The 23,139-nt window shown below is 39.5% G+C and overlaps 1 protein-coding gene across 1 annotated transcript in view; it reads right to left on the reverse strand.

The window, feature by feature from the left end:
- Positions 1 to 23,139, reverse strand: part of NPR3 (natriuretic peptide receptor 3) — a 65,906-nt gene that overhangs the window by 10,997 nt on the left and 31,770 nt on the right. Inside the window, exon 4 of the mRNA XM_029284340.1 lies at positions 542 to 677. Coding sequence (XP_029140173.1) covers positions 542 to 677 — 136 coding nt within the window. The remainder of the gene's footprint in view (positions 1 to 541; positions 678 to 23,139) is intronic.

Raw genomic sequence — 23,139 nt, forward strand, 5'->3', positions numbered from 1 at the left:
ACTAAGCATTCAGCGATCCTTATGCTTTATTCTTTAAAGTGCTCCATTTTAACTCTCTCAGGGTTTTGGTTGTTTCCAGGCCCAATTCGAAGGATTGGTTTCAGTCTGTGTAACCCTACAGAGTGTTTTCTTCTCACAGAAACTTCCTTCCATAGAAACCGATTGTTGTCTTAAGGTTATCTAGAATTTTTCCTCTGATAACCACTCCAGTCTGACCTCTTTTGTTCTCTCTTCAAACCCTGTGACTTTGTTGGTACTTGAAGCTCCTGAACTGATTGTTTAAACTTCTATGCTAGTCCTGTACTTTATGCTGTGAGCACAAGATTTTGCATGACACATCTGTTTTAAAAATGGCTAACAAAATCAATCTTTCATAATATTAGCAGAAACAATTGGCTTTTCATTTCAATTATCTAGAAGCGCTGATCAACAAAACCCAGGAATCATAATCTCTACCATGAAGAAACAAGGATAAAAAGTGACAGCTTTTAATCAAACAAAACTGTTTATAAAAAAGCATGGCTTATGTGACTGGATGTACCTTCGTATGTCCTGTTCCATGTCTGATGAACAATCTTATCTCCATCTTTCTTTGTGAAGCCATTCTTCAGAACTTCCCGTAAAGCCAGAACATAGAGAACTATGGCATCATGGAAACCTTCAACAAACATGTTCACCTAAAAGCAGAACAACATTTCATTGGTGATTTGGCCCATAAGTTCAGCAAAATTATAATTTTATGCATCTTCATAGACATCCCTAGAGGGAGCAAGTGCGGTGAATAAATATGCATGTTATGAGATCAGCATGAAAATGACAAGACCTGTGTACTTGTATAAATATCCCAAAATTTGCATGATGATATTTATTTATTTATTCATTTGTTCGTTCATTTAAATTTATTGGCTGCCCAACTCCAGTGGATGCTGGGTGGTACACACAGGTAAAAAAAAGACTAAAAATATTAAAATCAACAGGTATCCTGGACTAAAATGCTCTTATAACAGAATCCACAAAACAAAATAAGACCCATTAAAAATAACAAACATTAACCCCAGACACAGATCCAAAGACAAGTTTTCTAAGTTTTCTGGAACACTTGCAGAGGCTGAGCCCCACAAAAAGGGGATACACACACTTCCTAGGTCCCACAAGTTGGCAGCATTTAATGGAGGAGACCTGGAGCCCACCAATTCTGCTGGAACACACAGGACAGGCAGACATGATTGGAGACAAGCAGTCTCTCAGGTAGCATTATGGCATTATAAAGAACATACCAGCATTTTGATTATCACCATGGCTTGTTACAGAAGCTGTGTTACAATCCATTAATATCATGAGTTTGTTTGTATACAAAGTGTGCTTTTTATTACAATATTCCTACATTTCCTATAATGCAGTTTTAATCTGTATTTTAATTTGCATGTAAAGATTGAGGATACATAGGTTTCAAATGAGATCTTCAAGCAGTTATTTCAGTATAATTTTCTCTTACAGCAAAATGAAGTGCTAACTTTTGTGGCGATACTTGAAAAATGTGTATCGGAGAAGAAATCTCAGTCTCTGATTATATTTTGGTAGGATAAAGCAGGTTTACTGTATGTCTCTGGAATTCTGCAAGATATGTATGAATTTAGAATGATATAGTGACTCCTTGTGATATGATAGGGATGGAGAATTTCAATTTCAGTCTGTATCCAGCAGCAGATACTGGCTGACAAACAGAACCCATGGGTTGCAGTTTGGGCACTCGGTCTCTAAAAGGTTTGCCATCACTGGTATAGGGATACCTGCCTGAGCAGGGGGTTGGACTTGATGACCTCCAAGGTCCCTTCCAACTTTATTATTATTATTAATAATAATAATAATAATAATAATAATAATAATAATAATAATAATAATAATAATTATTATTATACTAAAGGTGAGTGTGCATTTCTGCCAGCAAAGTCACACAAAGTTTAATATGGCAGAAGCTATGGTCTGACCTAGAACAGATAGGACAATCTGAGATGTTTCTTTTCTTCTTTTTTGTGTAATAATTACTCAATGTACTGTAAATACATAATCCACCAACTCACCATATCCCTTTTCCTGTTCAGGATCTGAGAAAGTGCTAACAGAATACAGGTTTATCAGAACGCTCTTAGGCTTTTGGAAGAGAAGAAAGGAGTGTTTTTGTCTCCTGATTTTGGTGGCCTCTCCTAGTTTTCAACCCTCCTACAGATGCTAGAAACCCGTTCAGCAGACACCATCTTGGCAGGACTTTGAAGAAGCAGAACAATTCCATTCTATGGCTTATTTTCTAAAGACTGCCCCGTGTGTGTGCGTGCATGTGTCTCTGGGTTTTGTGGCTCTTTCAGTCAATGGCATGAGCTAAATGAAACGTCCCTTTCCAATACAAGTCCAAAGAGCATATAAATGGCCTTGTGTTTTTGAGAAATACAGGCAATGCTGTGATACAAGGAGTCCAGCTGTGTAGCTGCTCCCCCTGGGTTGCAATGCTTGTTCTGTCTGCTGGCCATCTGTAGATCCAGAGAGAATGGGAGCAGCCAGTTTAAATTAACAGGCCTGTCTTTTATGGCAAACTGGAGGGGGACCCCTTTCACTTCCCCTTGTTTTTTTTTTACAGAATTCTTTCCTGTCCCTCTTTTCAAATGTATGTCCATTTTGGAGCGACCCCAAGAGAAAGTTGCATTAAAAAAAAAAAAAGCTAATTGCCGTATTCTTTGGGCAATTAAAAACAGAAAGGCTAATGAGACTAACTTCCCTGAGCAACAGAAATAAAGGCATATATCTGAATAGGAGAAAAAGAAAGCTGAATTGCCTAGGTGAACAAAAGAACACATTCATTTCACCCACATTTACTTCAGAAACTAGTCTCTTGAGTTTCTTATAATATGAATGCAGCAAAGTTGCACAAATGATTAACAAGTGATTTATAAATTAAGGCAGAAGATTTTTTTTTAAGTAGTGGAAATGTCCAAAGTTCTACTAAACCAATGCAATGCCAGTTCATGATTTTAAAACACTAGGAATAGACTTTGAGCTCGTCTGCAAAGTATGCTTACTGTAATGATTTTTTTTTCAGCCGCTTCCTCTCTTTTAATTTCTGAAACAGGCTGGCCTATCATTGACTTGCAGAATACTAAGTCCTGAAATTGACTAACCCATCCCTGATGTAATTGAAAGGTTTTGTAGTCTGCATGTAGCGCTTCATAGGGAAGCCCTCACTTCTTAGTTCTTTTTACAGCAAATTCTTTTGAGAAGATCATTCCACTGGCCCTCTGTAGCAGGGGTGTCAAACTCAATTTCACTGAGGGCCGCATCAGCATTGCGGTTGTTCTTGGGGGGGGATGGATGTGGCCAGGGAGGGTGCGGCCTACTGGGTGGGCGTGGATGGAGTGGGTGTGGCCTACTGGGTGGGCGTGGTTTCAGCAGGCAGCGGGGCACTCTCCTCACAGCGCCAAGAGGTTGAGCTGGGCGGTGCGAAGCTCCCCAACTTTGCACCTTGCTGCCTGCTGAAACTGGGCAGGCTGGGGGCTAGGCAGCATTGCACTTCTCATCAGATTCGCGCCACCCAGCTCAGTTCTTGGCGCTATGAGGAGAGCGCCCCGCTGCCTGCTGAAACCGGGCAGGCTGGGAGCTGGGTGGCCTTGCATTTCTTTTTGGATTTGCACTGCCTGGCTCAGCCTCTCGGCGCTGTGAGGAGAGCGTCCTGCTGCTGCTGAAACCCCTCCCCCAGAGCCCATCAAGCCGGATATATGAAGTAGGTGAGGGCCATTTGCTGGCCACTTCCAGGCGATGGTGCATTTCTTCATTCCTCATAAAGGGTGACACCTCCCCAGCATGCACCCAGGGGGTGGGGCCGACGCGGCAGGGGCTGGTTCCTCACTGTTTCCAGACGGCCTTGTGGAGCTAAGACTGAATGCATTTCAGCATAGATGGCCACCACAAAATTGTACATTGTCTCCCGGCCGGCCTGGGCCAGGGCCAAGGCAGCGGGGGCCGTTCCCTCACTGTTTCCAGGGTGGCTTCGTGGGCCACATGAAACCATTTCGCGGGCCGCATCCGGCCCCCGGGCCTTGTGTTTGACATGTCTGCTCTATAGTCTCAAAACACAGCTCTTCAACAGCACTTACCCAGTTGTTAACTTTTGACTGGACGTACATGACTTGCTTCATACAAGTATTTAAAAGAACAATGTAAAGGATTTTGTTGTGGTGCTTCTAAAGTTCACCTGATGGGGAATAGCATTTCCAGCACCTGCTGGGGTTGAGAAACCAACGTTCATCCCTTTATAGAATGTAATTTAGAACCAGGAATGTGGTGGCTCACATGGTTAGGATGCTGATTTGACAACCAGCAAGCCTGCATTTGAGATCCAAGCGCTGCTGCGTGACAAGGCAAGTTCCAGTCATTCGCTCCAGCTCCTGCCAACCCAGCAGTTTGAAAGCAGGCAACCATGAGTAGCGAGATGGGTAGCACTTCGGTGAAAAGAGCCCACAACCAGGAGTCTCCTGGGCAATAGCTAATCCTTCAACCCAGTAGCGCCTTGGTGTTTCTAACACAAGACCGAGGGGGTGACTTAGAACAGTTACTGTGGGGATAATAATAATAATAATAAAGTTGGAAGGGAACTTGGAGGTCATCTAGTCCAACCCCCTGCTCAGGCAGGAAACCCTATACCATTTCAGACAAATGGCTGTCAGTCTCTTCTTAAAAACTTCCAGTGTTGGAGCATTCACAACTTCTGGAGGCAGGTTGTTCCACTGATTAATTGTTTTAACTGTCAGAAAATTTCTCCTTAGTTCTAGATTGCTTCTCTCTTTAGCACTCTTCAGGTGCTTTGGAGAATAGCTTGGCTCCCTCTTCTTTGTGGCAACCCCTGAGATATTGGAACACTGCTATCATGTCCCCCCCTTTTCCTTCTCTTCATTAAACTAGACATACCCAATTCCAGCAACCGTTCTTAGAGTATAGGAGCATGATGTATACCAAAAGTATAATAATACATTTATGTGCAATAAATGACAATTTTAGGGCTTTTCCATATTGCCACCTTTTCTACTTCCCAAACCTTCAGAAACAGTTGCGAGGTGATTGGTAATGACCTTAAGTTCTGCTAAGAAGAAATCGGCTAAGAAGAAATCGCCATTACAAAATTCTGTACAAAAGGGAAAACAGAAAACTAACCTTTATTCATTTAATTTGGAGCCTGCCTGGGTAGCTGGCATATTAAAAATCCTGAACAAGAAAAAGACACTGAACATCTGGAATAACACAATGCCCCAAAAACCTGACAGGGACTCAGCAACCACTCTACCCCCGAGGCCTGAAGCAAGAATTTACAGAATACTCTCCATGGTAATAGCCATATGGATCTCACAATGCTGTTCCAGAGTAAAGGAGCTCTGAGAGAGAGATTTCCTAGATCCCAATAGATGACACTGATTAACTGAAGAGGCCTGGAATGCACCCATCCTGATGGATATACTGGGATGGGCAGAGATCCTTAGGGACAGGCAGACCTCAAATAACCATGCTCTGGGCCATGAAATACATTTGCATTGAAGAAAAGATGGAAACTCACAATATTGTTTTGATTTTAATGCTTCTCTTTTCTTTTCTGGGCTACTAACAGGGAATGCAAAGCAAAAAAACAAGCAAAAGTGTCCACAAGGTAAAGTCAAACAAGTTGAGATGGCCACGACAGTGAGATCTAAGCTTCTATTTCAGGATGGGAGAGTGTCCTTGCAGTCAAGGAAACATTCCCCTGATGGGATCTAAAGCTCAAACAACAGAAGAAGGTGCAGCAGGTTCCTTCCATGTTTGAGAGACTAAAAAAAATAAAAGGCTAATTTTGAAAAAGTAGCCTGGAAGAGGTTTCAGCTTTGCAGTTAAGCAACAACAAGGAAAAAAAATATCACTTGAACGCTCATAACATTGTTGATTTGGGGGACCTATTGAAGTCTAATGCAACTCCTATTTGGCACACATTCTTCATGTGGAAAGACTTTATAGTTAATCTTTAAGGACTAGATTAATTTTTAAAAAGGCAAATTCCATTAAGTGGAGAGAAGCTGCCAAAAAAGAAAGGAAGGAAGGAAGGAAGGAAGGAAGGAAGGAAGGAAGGAAGGAAGGAAGGAAGGAAGGAAGGAAGGAAGGAAGGAAGGAAGGAAATGGAGTAATAATGAACAGGGAATTTATCCTCTTCCTCAGTTGCAAATCTTAAAAAAAAAATTAATAGTAAACTGTCTATTTACTAGGAAAATACTCACTGCACACCAATCNACTGTAATGATTTTTTTTTCAGCCGCTTCCTCTCTTTTAATTTCTGAAACAGGCTGGCCTATCATTGACTTGCAGAATACTAAGTCCTGAAATTGACTAACCCATCCCTGATGTAATTGAAAGGTTTTGTAGTCTGCATGTAGCGCTTCATAGGGAAGCCCTCACTTCTTAGTTCTTTTTACAGCAAATTCTTTTGAGATCATTCCACTGGCCCTCTATACTGTAGTCTCAAAACACAGCTCTTCAACAGCACTTACCCAGTTTTTAACTTCTGACTGCACATACATGACTTGCTTCATACAAGTATTTAAAAGAACAATGTAAAGGATTTTGTTGTGGTGCTTCTAAAGTTCACCTGATGGGGAATAGCATTTCCAGCACCTGCTGGGGTTGAGAAACCAACGTTCATCCCTTTATAGAATGTAATTTAGAACCAGGAATGTGGTGGCTCACATGGTTAGGATGCTGAGTTGACAACCAGCAAGCCTGCATTTGAGATCCAAGCGCTGCCGCGTGACAAGGCAAGTTCCAGTCATTCGCTCCAGCTCCTGCCAACCCAGCAGTTTGAAAGCAGGCAACCACGAGTAGCGAGGCAACCACGAGTAGCGAGATGGGTAGCACTTCGGTGAAAAGAGCCCACAACCAGGAGTCTCCTGGGCAATAGCTAATCCTTCAACCCAGTAGCGCCTTGGTGTTTCCAACACAAGACCGAGGGGGTGACTTAGAACAGATACTGTGGGGATGATAATAATAATAATAATAAAGTCGGAAGGGAACTTGGAGGTCATCTAGTCCAACCCTCTGCTCAGGCAGGAAACCCTATACCATTTCAGACAAATGGCTGTCAGTCTCTTCTTAAAAACTTCCAGTGTTGGAGCATTCACAACTTCTGGAGGCAGGTTGTTCCATTGATTAATTGTTTTAACTGTCAGAAAATTTCTCCTTAGTTCTAGATTGCTTCTCTCTTTAGCACTCTTCAGGTGCTTTGGAGAATAGCTTGGCTCCCTCTTCTTTGTGGCAACCCCTGAGATATTGGAACACTGCTATCATGTCCCCCCCTTTTCCTTCTCTTCATTAAACTAGACATACCCAATTCCAGCAACCGTTCTTTAGAGTATAGGAGCATGATGTATACCAAAAGTATAATAATGCATTTATGTGCAATAAATGACAATTTTAGGGCTTTTCCATATTGCCACCTTTTCTACTTCCCAAACCTTCAGAAACAGTTGCGAGCTGATTGGTAATGACCTTAAATTCTGCTAAGAAGAAATCGCCATTACAAAATTCTGTACAAAAGGGAAAACAGAAAACTAACATTTATTCATTTAATTTGGAGCCTGCCTGGGTAGCTGACATATTAAAAATCCTGAACAAGAAAAAGACACTGAACCTCTGGAATAACACAATGCCCCCAAAACCTGACAGGGACTCAGCAACCACTCTACCCCCCACGCCTGAAGCAAGAATTTACAGAATACTCTCCATGGTAATAGCCATATGGATCTTACAATGCTGTTCCAGAGTAAAGGAGCTCTGAGAGAGAGATTTCCTAGATCCCAATAGATGACACTGATTAACTGAAGAGGCCTGGAATGCACCCACCCTGATGGATATACTGGGATGGGCAGAGATCCTTAGGGACAGGCAGATCTCAAATAACCATGCTCTGTGCCATGAAATACATTTGCATTGAAGAAAAGATGGAAACTCACAATATTAGTTTGAGTTTAATGCTTCTCTTTTCTTTTCTGGGCTAACAGGGAATGCAAAGCAAAAAAAAAAAAAAAAAAAACACAAGCAAAAGTGTCCACAAGATAAAGTCAAACAAGTTGAGATGGCCACGACAGTGAGATCTAAGCTTCTATTTCAGGATGGGAGAGTGTCCTTGCAGTCAAGGAAACATTGCCCTGATGGGGCCTAAAACTCAAACAACAGAAGAAGGTGTAGCAGGTTCCTTCCATGTTTGAGAGACTAAAAAAAAATAAAAGGCTAATTTTGAAAAAGTAGCCTGGAAGAGGTTTCAGCTTTGCAGTTAAGCAACAACAAGGAAAAAAAATATCACTTGAACGCTCATAACATTGTTGATTTTGGGGACCTATTGAAGTCTAATGCAACTCCTATTTGGCACACATTCTTCATGTGGAAAGACTTTATAGTTAATCTTTAAGGACTAGATTAATTTTTAAAAAGGCAAATTCCATTAAGTGGAGAGAAGCTGCCAAAAAAGGAAGGAAGGAAGGAAGGAAGGAAGGAAGGAAGGAAGGAAGGAAGGAAGGAAGGAAGGAAGGAAGGAAGGAAGGAAGGAAGGAAGGGGAGTAATAATGAACAGGGAATTTATCCTCTTCCTCAGTTGCAAATCTTAAAAAAAAATTAATAGTAAACTGTCTATTTACTAGGAAAATACTCACTGCACACCAATCTCTTAGTGAAGATAATTTTTAAAAATTCAAATTAATATAACCCACTTAATTCCCCAAGAAAAATGTGGAAATGATTTAGAAATATAATTATTGTAAAATCAGATGGAGAAGCAGGCATAAATAAAGCAATAATGACTAGCATTATCTAAGCAATTTCATCCACCCCATAGGAGGTAGCACAACCCACTGAGGACTTTCAAAGTTGGATAGAGCAACTTGAATTCATTTTTTTTCCAAAAGAATAGCAAGGTTTTCATCACTGACAAACAATATTTTTGGCTGAAGTCCTCTGGAGCAAGGAAGAAGAGACTGCCAAATAGAAAAATCAAATTCAGAAGAGGGATTTCTTCAGGAATGCAGCATAAAAGGAATTAAATTGTCTGGTTAGTTATTTGCCTGATGTAGATTACTTTTAAAAAACACACCAATCAATTGTTGTGTCTACTTTCAGTTTTAAATAACTGTGCTTATCTACTTCAATAGAAAGAAGTGGTAGGCCAGATGCAAAAAGGAGGCACCATCCTTGACCTTTCTTAACTCTATTATAAAAAAGATAGAAATTCAGAAAATGTTGTTTGCATAAGAGTTATGCCCACTGCAATTCTTTCTTCTATACAACCAGGGCTTTTTTTCTCATAGAACGCCCAGAACAAAGTCCCGGCACCTTTTTTGGATGGAACCTTGTAGGGTAGGCAAGGCAGGTTGTATGATATGTGTGAGTTCCGGCACCTTTTTTTTTTTTTTTAAGAAAAAAAGCACTGTATACAACTATTAAGGGTTCTCTGGCTGTGATTCTAGAATATGTGTCTCTGCTGTACACTAAAACCTTTAACATTTTGCTAAAAACACAGGTCAATTTCAACTTTATTTCTGCATTTCAGTAACTCAAGATGTGCTCTTTTTTCATTGTCAGATAAAAAAAATAAATGAATGAATCTTTGAGCTATGCTAAATCTGAACAAGGATCATGGAAAGCAACAGGGATGGAAAGAAAACATCTGCCAAGATATCCAGAATTCCTTTAGCAACAATTGGTGTTTGATCAAATATTCTCAATAGTCAAGAATTTGAAGCATTCATTTGTTGCAAAAGTAAAAAAAAAAATATATCAGAGAATTGTGCTGATTATGAAAGAGACCCTGTCCTGTTTCCTAGAACAAACACAATCAAGTGATCTCTGGACTCTGAGACACTTATGACCTGTGCTGGTATTGACTGTCTTCCAAAGTCAGTCACTCTAGTAACTAATCCAAGCTAGACATCAAATAAATGCCACAATTCATACTTTATGTACATGCTTTCATTTTTTTTCTTTAACCCAAAATCCATGTGAGAAAGAGAATGTGGGGAAAATCTGCTTAAACCTAAAACACACAGGCCCTATTATTGTTCTAGAACAGGGGTGTTAAACTGCTGACCCGCGGGACCAGACACATCACCAAGAAACCACGCCCATCCCATCGCCTGCAATGGAGAAAAAGCTCCAATGCGTTGTGCAACGTCACGTGACATTGCGAGTTTGACATGTCTGCTCTAGAAGTAAAACAAGTAGTAATAATAATAATAATAATAATGATGATGATGATGATGATGATGATGATGATGATGATGATGATAAAGTTGGAAGGGACCTTGGAGGTCATCTAGTCCAACCCCCTGCTCAGGCAGGAAACCCTATACCATTTTGGACAAATGGCTGTCCAGTTTCTTCTTAAAAACTTCCAGTGTTGGTGCATTCACCGCTTCTTGCGGACCATTTCACATTAAAAACAGAACTACAGTGAAAGGTTTAATCAGATCCCTTCTTTTTCTTTCTTTCTTTCTTTCTTTCTTTCTTTTTTTCTTCTTTCTTTCTCTCTCTCTCTCCGTCCTTCCTTCCTGAAAGAATGCTCAATCATATTTGTATGCAAATACATCTATTATTATAATGTGATAGCAGTGTTCCAATATCTCAGGGGCTGCCAGAAAGAAGAGGGGGTCAATCTATTCTCCAAAAGACCTGAAGGCAGGATAAGAAGCAATGGATGGAAACTAATCAAGGAGAGAAGCAACTTAGAACGAAGGAGAAATTTCCTGACAGCTAGAACAATTGGTTAATCAGTGGAACAACTTGCCTCCAGAAGTTGTGGATGCTCCAACACATGAGGTTTTAAAGAAGAGATTGGGCAACCATTTGTCTGAAATGGTATAGGGCAGGCATGTCAAACTGCCGGCCCACGGGTTGGATGCATCATACTGAAACCGTGCCCATCCCATTGCCGGCAATGGGGAAAAAGTCACGATAGGTCGAGTGACATCACGTGACGTCGTGAGTTTGACATGCCTGGTATAGGGTAACCTGCTCGAGGAGGGGGTTGGACTAGAAGACCTCCAAAGTCCCTTCCAACTCTATTATTCTGTTATTATAATAGGAAAGAACAGTCTATGAAACTTCAAAAAGATTTACAATTGTCCAGTACTCTTGACTTCTCTGTCACATTTACTTTTACAATGTATTTCTTCTTTTTCAACAGGGTGCCGTTATTGTTGGTTCTTTCTTTTGTATCAAACCTACAAAAAACATTGAAAGCATATGCTAGGTAGCATTAGCATCCCTCTTGCACAAATGTGCGTACAGCCAATTACCATCAGCTAAGGTGATCCAGAATCATCTCCAGGTGCAGAGTGACAGGATCCCAACAGAATGTGCCACCTATAAATTGTTGCACCATAAACAATTCAGATAGAAGACTTTTGAAAGTGATGGAATTGAGTGGCCTTAGAAATATAAATTATAATAAATACTCTGCTACTATTCCTCCCAATTTAATTCCTATATAGTAACAAAACAGGTGCAAGTAGATAATAAGAGGTAAAGTTACGTGAAATTCTGTTGGTGCTGTTGTGTAATTGTAACAGTTTGATATTACAGAGGGCTAAAGGATCACACAGCTTTTTTATAAGATCCTTATTCTGTTGCGTTACGCTGTGCAACAAGATATTGCTTTTAGCTAGGCAGTAAAACCCTTCTAACCATGAGAGAACACCCGCAAGTTGTACAAGATAATTCACAGATTGATAAAGGTTCTAGAGACAGCTTAGTAAACAGCAGCAAGATCTTCCATTACATGCAAAGAAATCTACTTTCTTACAGCTTTATGAGAAGGATATTAAGAAGAAACTGAGCAAGCCTCCACTGTGAGATATTTCAGAGTTAGATTAAATTCTGTGTAAATAATCATTTAGCTGATGAAATTCCAATAATCCTCCTCCTTCCTAGCTCAATAAATCTTGTTAATGAGGCTCTATGAGTGGGAAGAATTACTTTCAGTTGAAGTAGCTGCCAAAGTCTAACATGAAATGTATGCCATTTCAAATTAAGTTGTCTGTGCTTATCTTTGCTGGCTGTTGCTGTGTGTCTACCAAAAAGGGAATTAACAGTACGGACTTAACAATAAGGGAAACTGAGTCGGGGGATAATCTATAATAATATTTGCTGATAATAAATTAGTTCAGGAATGTTCTTACATCCATGCCAAGGCATGTGTCTTTCACGCCTTTAGCAGGTTGAAACTCAGCTGCTGCCCCAGATGTGCGGTTTAAACACTGGGAGAGAGAAAAAAGCCTTTAGGAAGCTGTATGATGGAGTAAAACAGTTCAGACCCCTTTTTAAAGCATGGTTTAATCTCTCCAAACAGCAGGAACACCATGGCCTTGAGTGAAGGGAAAATCTTGCAAATCTCTAAATGAGATCTTCCTCTCCGGAAACCTTTGAAGTGTGCCTTGGGTCAAGTGTCTGGCTTTGCTACTACCCCCATCCCCAAAAACTACATATAGAAAATCAGTATCAAAGAAAGAAAGTCCAAACAAAACCTTTTAGTGATATCTAGTTTCACTGGGATGTGTTTTTTTTTTTTTTTGTGGAGGAATCACTCAAAACAGAAAATCTGCATTTTGAAATAGGTTAATCCCAGCACAAATGCAGTTACCATTTTATGACAGAAGAGTTATGTATTCAGACACACTGAAGAAAATAGCATTTGTAATGTAACTGCGACATTTCTGTTGTAACTCAAGATGATCTGGCATTATCCATGCATGTGGATGAGCCTTATCTCACCTAAAGATCAGAGGCACTTCCTCCAGCAGTTTATTTTCAAGACTTCCAGTGGGTGAGCTCAGGTCACCCTCAGAAATTCCATCTATATAGCAGGGGTCTTCAAACTTGGCCCTTTTATGACTTGTGGACTTCAACTCCCAGAATTCCTCAGCCAGACTGCCTGGCTGAGGAATTCTGGGAGTTGGTGTCCACAAGTCATAAAAGGGCCAAGTTTGAAGACCCCTGGTCTACAGCAGTATTTCTCACTCCTAGCTGGAGAATTCTGGGAGTTGAAGTCCACACATCTTAGGTTGAAAAACATTGGTCTTCAGGAACAAGAAGGAAGCTTGCAAACGTAGGGCCTGTACCAAGATTTGTATGTACTGGCATGGGTGGATAATGGCTTGTCAAGACCTTGGAGATGTGATACTAACCTAAAATGACAAGTTACTGAATTAGATGAACCATAGGTAGTTCTTGACTTGCATATGACAGACCTCCCTAGAGGTACTTATAAAAAAAAGTTGCCACAGACCTCCCTAGTGCAGGGGTGTCAAACTGCCGCCCCACGGGCCGGTTTCATCATACTGAAGCCGCGCCCACCCCATTGCCGGCAATGCAAAAAGAGTCGCGATACGTCGCGACACGTCAGGTGACATGGTGAGTTTGACACCCGTGTCCTAGTGGGTACTTACAACCTGGATTGGAAGTTCTCGTGGCTGACCCTGCCCCCCCACGTCATATGACTGCACTTTGGGTGCTTAGCAACTGGGCCATATGTATGGCCATTTGCAGTATCCCATAGACCACGGGTGTCAAACTCGATTGCATCACGTGACATATTGCAACATTTTTTGCCTTTGCGGAGCCAGAATGGGCGTAACCTGCGCATGACACATCCGGCCCACAGGCCACCAGTTTGACACCCCTGCCATAGACATATGGCCACATTTTATGGCAGTTTTGTTGAAAACAGCATTTACCTCTGTTTTTTTTTTTGGCAAAACTGGCCTATAGCAAACCATTGGTTCACTTAAAGACCACTGCAAAAAAAGGTTGTTAAAATCAGCTTCATCACGTGGGTGACCTGGTTTATAATTGTTACAAGTTATGATCTTGATAGGCAGGCTCCATCAGGGTTGTAATTCAAGGAATACTTGCATTTTTTTTCTTCATATGATAATTCTGCCACCCAGAGTTGCATGCTGTGTCAGTAATCATACAAATAAAACAAAGTAAAAATAAAACCCACATTTAACATTGAAAACAACAGAGTGGGAGGGTGATATTTAGTAAATTTTTAACAAAAAGAAAGCAAAAGAAAATATACTTTTATGAATAATATTTGATTATTCCTGTTCTGATTCTTACACTGCTGATTATGATGAAAAACTGATAGAATCAATCTGATTTCAATAAATGTATGAGTATAATTGCATTATTAATTTTTTATTTTATTTATTTATATTTTGTTTCTACACCACCCATCTCCATCAATGATTTTTGTCATTTGCATTCTCCATACTTTATAAAAAATCCAAAACAACTATTGAATTTTAGTAAACTACATCAGTAAAATACTCATCATCTGTTTAAATACAGCATATTTATATTATGAATCCCCAAAGCACAAAAATCTGGTCACAGAATGTACAAATTTTAAAATTAATTTTAAAGGCATGTAAAATATGCATTCAATGGGAAAATAACCAAGATAGAATTGCAAACATCCAAAACTTCATGTACATCAACTGTAAAAGTAGTTATCTCTTGGCGGGTTTTTAATTCCAGTTTTTAATTCCTCCAAACATTTATGATCTCTAATACATATTTAAAGGACAAGTAAAACTAAGGGCAGTTAAAGCTGAAAATGTTTATTATGTAAATTTTGTTCAGCCACTTAAAGAGATAGCTAGATATCAAAAGAAGTTCCAAAAGCTATTTAAACAATTGGCTCTTGTATCGTCTTCCCACGGAGTATAGATTTACAATCTTGTCTGAGTGATTGCTTTGAAAAGTCTAAAACCGGCTGATTTATCTCAGTTGATGCTATTAAGGAACTATTTTGCATTCTTTTCAAAGAGTTGCAAATAAGAAGAAATGATAGAATTATATAAAAAAAACATACATTTTAATATTATAGTCAGCTGTTAGGAACAATTTGATGTACAGGCTGTCCTTGATTTACAACCATTCATTTAGTCACAGTTTAAAGTTACAAGGGCACTGAAAAAAGTGCTTTATGACCATTTTTCACACTTACGACCGTTGTAGCATCCCATGGTCACATGATCAAAATTTGGATGTTTGGCATCTGGCATGTGTTTGTGATGGTTGCAGTGTTCTGGGGTCATGTGATCACCTTTTGTGATATTCTGACAAGCAAAATCAATGGGGAAGCCAGATATCCGTGTTACTAACTGCAGTAATTCACTTAACAGCTATAGCAAGAAACATCATAAAATGGGGGCAAAACTCATTTAACAGCTGTTTTGCTTAGCAACAGAAATTTTGGGCTCAGCTGTGGTTGTTAGTCGAGAACTACGGAGGTAAAGGTTTTAACTTCAACAATGCAGGCTGAAATTCGTTGTGCACACACGCCCAATGTCATGCAACCTCACACTGGCTTCAAAAGTCTTTTGCAAATGTCCAGGATAGGCATCTATTTCCTCCCCCATTGCTCTGCAGGAAGACGGGAGGACAGATGATCCAGGGGCTGCAGGAAAAAACACCCAGAGTGTTGCTTGGTACTGCGAAGAATGTTTACAGGAATTGGGTATGTTTAGTCTAATGAAAAGAAGGACTGGGGGAACATGATAGCACTGTTCCAATATTTGAGGGGCTCCTACAAAGACAAGGGGATCAAAATATTTTCCAAAGCACCAAAAGGCAAGACAAGAAACAATGGTTGGAAACTAACCAAGGAGAGAACCAACTTAGAAGTGAGGAGACATTTCCTAACAGAATTAATCAGTGGAACAGCTTGCCTTCAGAAGTTGTGGGTGCTCCATCACTGGAGGCTTTCAAAAAGAGACTGGACAACCATCTATCTGAAATGACATAGGGTCTCCTGCTCGAGCAGGGGGTTGGACTAGAAGACCTTCAAGGTTCCTTCCAACTCTATTGCGTTTTTATGTTTTGTGTATCTCCAGTGGGAAGAACCAGGCAAATTTTGAATTACTCCTGGCTGTCTTTCTTATGCAGATAATAATAGACATTCATCTTACTTCTCATTAATAATAGTATGTGCAGGATAAATGTAGAGCATATATCACAGTGACAAATGACTTACAAACGAGGATGCAAATTCCTTTCTGAACAAACAGAAGTGCTTATTAGCAACCCCTCATTCACTGCATCCTTTTTTTCAAATTGCTACATTCTTTTCAAAGGGTTTAGACAACCGTAAATGTCTGTAAAATCCTGGCAACCCGTTACCTTGCCAACTTACCAAACAACCCGTAAATTTAATCCTCCACCCCAAATTCTTTCTATTGTCTTGCTGATGAAACCTGAATGGCCTCTTCATCAGATTTAGGACCAGCTACAAAGTCAATGAGAGGTTTTGCCATGCAATGAATCTTTCTGTCTCCAGGAGAAATAAACTTTTGGGCTTCCCATCAGACATTCTCTCTCTCTCTTCTCTCTCTCTCTCTCTTCTCTCTCTCTCTCTCTCTCTCTCTCTCTCTCTCTCTCAAGCTGGCATCATAGAGAGACAAAGAAAAGCTCAGGTCCTTTTATCAGGTCTATCAATAATAATCAGCCCCTTCTCTGTAGAGAAGAGGAACATGGAAGCAATGGCTCCCTTCCTTCATTCACATCAGGCCTCCTTGCTTCTTCCTGATCATAGAGATTTCGGTATGGGGAGGGAGAGGCAGCCGAACTCCAGGTTGAATTCAGTTCCTTATCCTTGTTCTTCCCAAGCATCAGAACCCCAGATACCATCAGCATCTCATGCAGTCTTATCAGTAACATCCTACACATTTTTTGAATGATCAAATGGTAGTTTCATAAGCCAGAAATGGTCCACAGAGCTGTTCGATGTCTCTTGGTGTGTGCTAGGTTCTCTGCCACAACTTTCATTCTTTAAAAATTACTTAAAAGGTGAATGGAAGAGTCTTTAGCATCATCTTATTTACAAAAATACCTCTCTGGGTGACATAAGGCCTGCCTAGAAATTATTCGTGTTTTTATTTTTTTACAAATTGTGATAGGAGATTGCAGACTAATCTTTGCGTCGCTTAAAAGACAACATTTCATTACAAAATAAATACTATAAAGTGAAATATCAATATTGTTTTTTGTTTTTTTTAGGTTACAATTTGTTCAATATGGCAAGTTATGTCCAAATTACAATATAAACAGAACATCATTTGCTGCTCTGAATATTTATATTTCACTTGACTGGTACTCAAGGATTCAAATATGTGAACAACCAGTTCTCTATCTGGATGCCGGTTCCGGAAGTCCTTTCTGGGCCTGGGCAACAAAAAATTAGCTACTGGTTCTGCTGAAGTGGTGCGAACTGGCTGAATCCCACCACTGGTAGTACTCCATTTTCATGAGCATGGGACAAGGAAAATACAATTGGCAATATAATCTTCTATTTCTACCGTAGTAAAAAAAAAAACTTCATACATCATCACAAGACCATGACACATACTAATGTACAAAATCTCCAAGGTAATTTGGACATCACACTGGTAGTCCTTATGACCAAAACTGGGACCAGAATCTTAGTAATTGAGAAAGCAGTCATTAAGCAAAATGCCCACATCACTGTTCAATTCAATGACTGCAATGACTCCCAGTTGTGATTGTTAAGTAATCTCCTGGGACATTAAGTGGATGGAGCAAAAGAGTTGCCAGCTGAAATACTACAGTTCCCCTCTGTTTGCAGCTTTCCCTGATGTCTTCCCCATTGATTTTCTGGGGAAGCTGGCAGAAAAAGTTGCAAATGGCAATCACACGATCATGAGACTCTTGACAATCAGTTGTACATGTAAGTTGGTTGCCAAGTGCCCAAAATGCATTCATGTGACCAGCGGGAAAAGAGGGCACAACATGATGTTTTACAATGGCTGAATTTGCTTTTTGTAAGAGGTGATGCTCTTCCCTATTCATTGCACCCTCCTGAGCTTGCAGATAACCCTGTTTGCCAAATGAATCAAATATATCTGTTGATGCTCATTTAGGGAAGGGAATTGATATTTGCATCTCTCTCGTTCCTTTAGGCACATTAATTGGCTTTCTGCTTTAAAAGGAACAGAGGACCATACGTGAATGAATTTTCGGCATCCTGTTCAGCACATATTTGAATTTGGACGCATACAGAATCTGTGACAGTCCAGCTGAGAGCCAGCAATTCCCAACACAGAGAAGCCAGTTATAGAAACAATACAGAATTGCTCAACTTCAAGGCCAAGGAGTTCACAGAAAGGATCTACTGAAGAAAGGCAATGGGTTTGAACTATCCAAGGTTATAAGAGGGAATTTGCACCTTCACTCTGATGGCTTCATTCCCATGTGCATTAGAGGTTATTATCTAGCGATGCCATGTTATAGGTCAGAGAGGCTGCAGGTAGGTTCAAATCAAACTAAGTTGTGCAAAATCAAGTCTCCTAGAATTTCTTTTAAGGTCTGCCAGGCAGCCTAACAGAACTATTTGATTTAATGCCAAAACTCTATTTTATTCCAGAACAAGATATTGAAGGATCTTAATTCTTTTTTCTTAGAGCTAGGTATCATTTTTTCCCCCGCCTCTCTATTCCGGTGGTAGTCTTCCCTATCTCTTCCTTGAACTCAGAGAATTTAAGGCAATAACTCCTGTGACTGTGGAGGAATCTGAATTGGAAGGACAAAAGAAGATTCAGCACATGGGTGGACAAGTAGTTGCTGTCACATATACCTTAAATACCATGTCTTTTATGATAATTTCATGCCAGCTAGAGAGGAGGTGTACAAGCCCAGAAAAAAGTGCAGGTCCTAGATGCAGACCCTCACGTGCATCAGATTTTGATCTCTATACATTCCTAATAATTTTATGAAAGGATTGTGTGCATCTTGATTTGTTTTCAATTTTGCTTCAAGAGTAATGAAATAATCTTCGATTCTGTCTCTCAAGAATGACAAAGATCCTTCCTCTGTCCCATAGAAATGTATCCTAAGGATCCTGGACTTTATGATCCTATAACTGTATGAATATACACATCTTTTCCTTTTGCTTTGTTGTAATTTCATCTGGAACATTCTGGCATGCTTTGGCCTCTCACTCATTACAGTATTTTTCAGTGGGTTGTAAGCAAAGTTCATACAGTACTGAAAATCTCACTGCAGGGCTTCTTTCCAAGAACAGAAACGAATCCACCGCTCATCTAAGTACAAATTTCCAACTAGGTCAGAAGTAAATGCTGCAGGAATTCAATGCATGGATGCCATGGAAAGTAACAAGCTTGTGTCTCTTCTAGTACTACAAAAGGCACAATTTCATTGTATCGCATTGCCCATCTTGCCATTTCCGTAAACTGGTAGATTATGCTGCAGAACAGATGTGGGCAAGGTCCAATGCTGCAAAGATATGCATGTTTTATAATCCTGAATAGATGGGCTCAAGCACAGACTGGTACAGACTGGACAGAGTGGTTCAACCACCACTCCTTTTTTTGTTTTTAAGTATAAGAAAGAAACTTTGAAATTAAAAAACATATGTCTTTCAGGTATGAACCAGCAACCTTCTATATACAAGACATTATATATATATATATATATATATATATATATATATATATATATATATATATATATATATATATATATATATATATATATATATATATATATATATATATATATATATATATATATATATATTAAAACAAAGCGACCACCAAGAGAAATCTATAAAACATATAGAGTTTAATCTACCAAGCTTTCGTCAAGTGCACTTGACATCATCAGGGTTAAAAAGGCAGATGCTGGGAAGGTTTATATACAGTCGTTCAACGCCTGCTTCCGGCTCCTGGAGCGCGTAACCGGCCCCAGCTGATCCTGCTGCACCTCAAGCGTGCTGNTATATATATATATATATATATATATATATATATATATATATATATATATATATGTTTTCTGAGGTTTTCGCGGGTGTTTGTATGTAGGTCTTTAGTTATTCGGGTTTTCTCCCGCGTAGAATTAAAAGTACCTTGGCGACGTTTCGACGAAGTCACATTCGTCATCTTCAGGCTGGTGTCTTCAGCTTCGTGCTTCTTATATATATAAACAACCTAAAACAGTTCGTTTAGTGACCGTTCAAAGTTACAGTGGCACTGAAAAATGTGACTTATGACTGTTTTTCACATTTACGACCGTTGCAGCATCCCCATGGATATGTGATCAAAATTCAGATGCTTGACAACTGGTTCATATTTATGACGGTTGCAGTGTCCCAGGGTCATGTGACTAACTTTTGCGACATTCTGACTAGCAGAGTCAATGGGGAAAGCCAGATTCACTTAACAACTATATTAGTAACTTAACAACTGTAGTGATTCGCATAACAGCTACGACAAGAAAGATCGTAAAATGGTACAAAATTCATTTAACGGCTGTCTCACTCAGCAACAGAAATGTTGGGGTCAATTGTAGTCGTACGTCAAGGACTATCTGTAATAGCTATGCTATTGCAGAACTCACAGTAAAGGTAGCTCTGAAAACTATTAAAGACGGTGGTCAGCACTGAATTGAAGGGTGCTTCTGCCTTTGTAGAGTAGTTGGTGGATTGCTGGGATTAAACTGCAACTAACTGAAACGTGCATTCCAAAACAGACAGGCGCACTGAACAGAATATAACATGGGAAAGTGTATTTTTAGATGGAGCACAAAAACAAGCTTTTAAACCACTATGATGACAATCGAGGGACTAATTGATAATGATGTTGCCTATTCTGTCCTCCAGAAACAGTCATCAGTCTATTCCAGGGGTAGTCAACCTTGGCTCTTTTATGACTCGTGGACTTCAATTCCCAGAATTCCTGAGCCAGCTTAGCTGGCTCAGGAATTCTGGGAGTTGAAGTCCACGAGTCATAAAAGAGCCAAGGTTGACTACCCCTGGTCTATTCCCTTGAAAAGGCAACTGGTTAGTGTGGATAAGCCAGTTTTTATTTTAAAGTAAGCAAAATATCAAAGGACAAAGAAACAAAAACAGTAGAGCCGCATTATTATTTTCTTCACTGCTGAAAAACACGCAATATCTCTGCCTCTCAACAACAACCCTCCTGCTGATTTTAATGACTGCAGGGTCAAATCTCAAATTTATAATTATTAGTACATTGGCTCACTCAGCAATACGTAAACTAGCATGAAAAATTCTTCTTTTCTTCATGAGTTTAAAGCTCATTTTGACTTGTTTCCCCCCCCTTCTCTTGCTCCCACTCAGAGACAATTAGAAAAAGGCACTCCAGATACTGAATGGATCTATTCACTTGGACAAATTATCCCCTAGCAACAGTCTTTTTAAATTGTCTTTCTTTTTGCTTCTGATGCATTCAAATGAGGACACAAAGACCTGCCTGTCATGAATCGTACTTAGACATTTGGGGGAAAGGCTAGTGCACACCCCACTGAACAAGTTATGCTTTAGTGTCCTCTTTCAGTGGTTTTACAGATACAATTTCACCCTTATTTTGCAGCTCCCATCTCTAGACCAATATCAAATTCCAATAATGCTAAACTCTCTTTCTGAAGATAAGATAAGATGAGATGAGATGAGATGAGGCGAGACGAGACAAGACGAGATGAAATAAAAGATAAAGGAAGTGGAGAGTTTGGCGCGAAAAATCACTGATCAGCTCATGAGTTTGCTAATTTTGGTAATCATCCATCCAGCTGTTTTAGGCAGTTAAGCCATCATTGCTTCAGAAAAGTGTTAGTTTTGTCCTCTCTCATGGAGGAACAGTTGGTTCATTTTTTAAAAAAAATGAGGATCAGATATAAAATTATATATCATTATTTTGACTCACTATTTGAGAGAACAAAGAAATTTAATAAAAGGATGCTGTTCAGGGTTCCTGGCGCTGAGGAATAAGAATTGATCTTACCAATCAATGTATTCCTCCATCCAAAAAGTAGTGTTAAATTAGTTAATTCCATTAGCTTTAAATGAGAAAGGAAAACAAGCTATGGATTGCCTGCTAACCTCAGAAGGCCAAATAGCCAAGGTTATGAAACCATCCCAGCACAGAATATTGAGTCATAAATAAAAGAACCATTTATTAAGTCCAACCCCTGAAACCAGTAACAGAGGTAGCATTAAAAACTTCGAAAAGTAAAGCCTAAGCCAATTTTCTGCAAAAGTTCAGAATTATTTAATGAAAAGCAGGCTGTGCCTGAACTTGAGCTGAAAAACAATTTTGGCCAATCAGATATGGCAGCATTTGTTTTTGCCCTGGGACGGCTTTACTGTTTATGCACATTGTTCATTGTAAAATAAAAATGGGCAACGGGATCCCAATAAACTGTTCCTTTGGTATTTATCACATTCTGGATACCAATTGTAAAAATATTTTGAATTTTAAAAAGGGAGAGCTGGCAGGTTGCATGAAATGCATTTACAATACTTTTTCTGGACCCAGTATTGGTCCCACTGGCGCTCATAGAAAACAACAAATTACCAGTGGTTTCAGCCAGCACTTTCTCGGCCTATGAAGAGAAACTATTAATAAATCCAATGATAAGAAGCTTCCTGAGCATGAGGAGTTTGTTTGCTTTGTGGATAATGGGTGTCATAAGACTTGGCTTGGCCATCATGGCAACTATTCTGTAAATAATTATAACAGAATAACATAGAATAACAGGATTGTAAAGGACCTGGGAGGTCTTCTAGGAATCCCTGCTTTACCATTTCAGACAAATGGCCATCCAGTCTCTTCTTAAAAACTTCCAGTGATGGAGCATCTACAACTTCTGAAGGCAAGCCATTCCATTGATTAATTGTTCTACTATCAGGAAATTTCTCCTTATTTCTAGGTTGGTTCTCTTCTTGATTATCCCCCCAAGTATTCATTTTGTGACAGATCTGATAGCATCTTCTCAAAGTTCTAAATATTCCAAAGAAGATTGTCTATCCATGTTATTATATACAATTTAATTGTGTTAGGTATAATGTTAAATTCAAAGGGTTCCCCCTTTTCAGTATTTATATGTATCTGCTAATACTCCCCAGGCCTTAAATAGTAGTGTTACATAATGAAGAACAAATTTTGGGAAGTATTTTTACTTCTCAACAATGTAACTCACTGGTTCGGTTCATATAACATATTTAATTCACCAAATTAACCCATTTTCTAT

Source organism: Protobothrops mucrosquamatus, unplaced genomic scaffold, assembly GCF_001527695.2.
Source record: "Protobothrops mucrosquamatus isolate PMUCROS unplaced genomic scaffold, P.Mucros_1.0 scaffold548, whole genome shotgun sequence".
In the NCBI taxonomy this organism is placed as follows: domain Eukaryota; kingdom Metazoa; phylum Chordata; class Lepidosauria; order Squamata; family Viperidae; genus Protobothrops; species Protobothrops mucrosquamatus.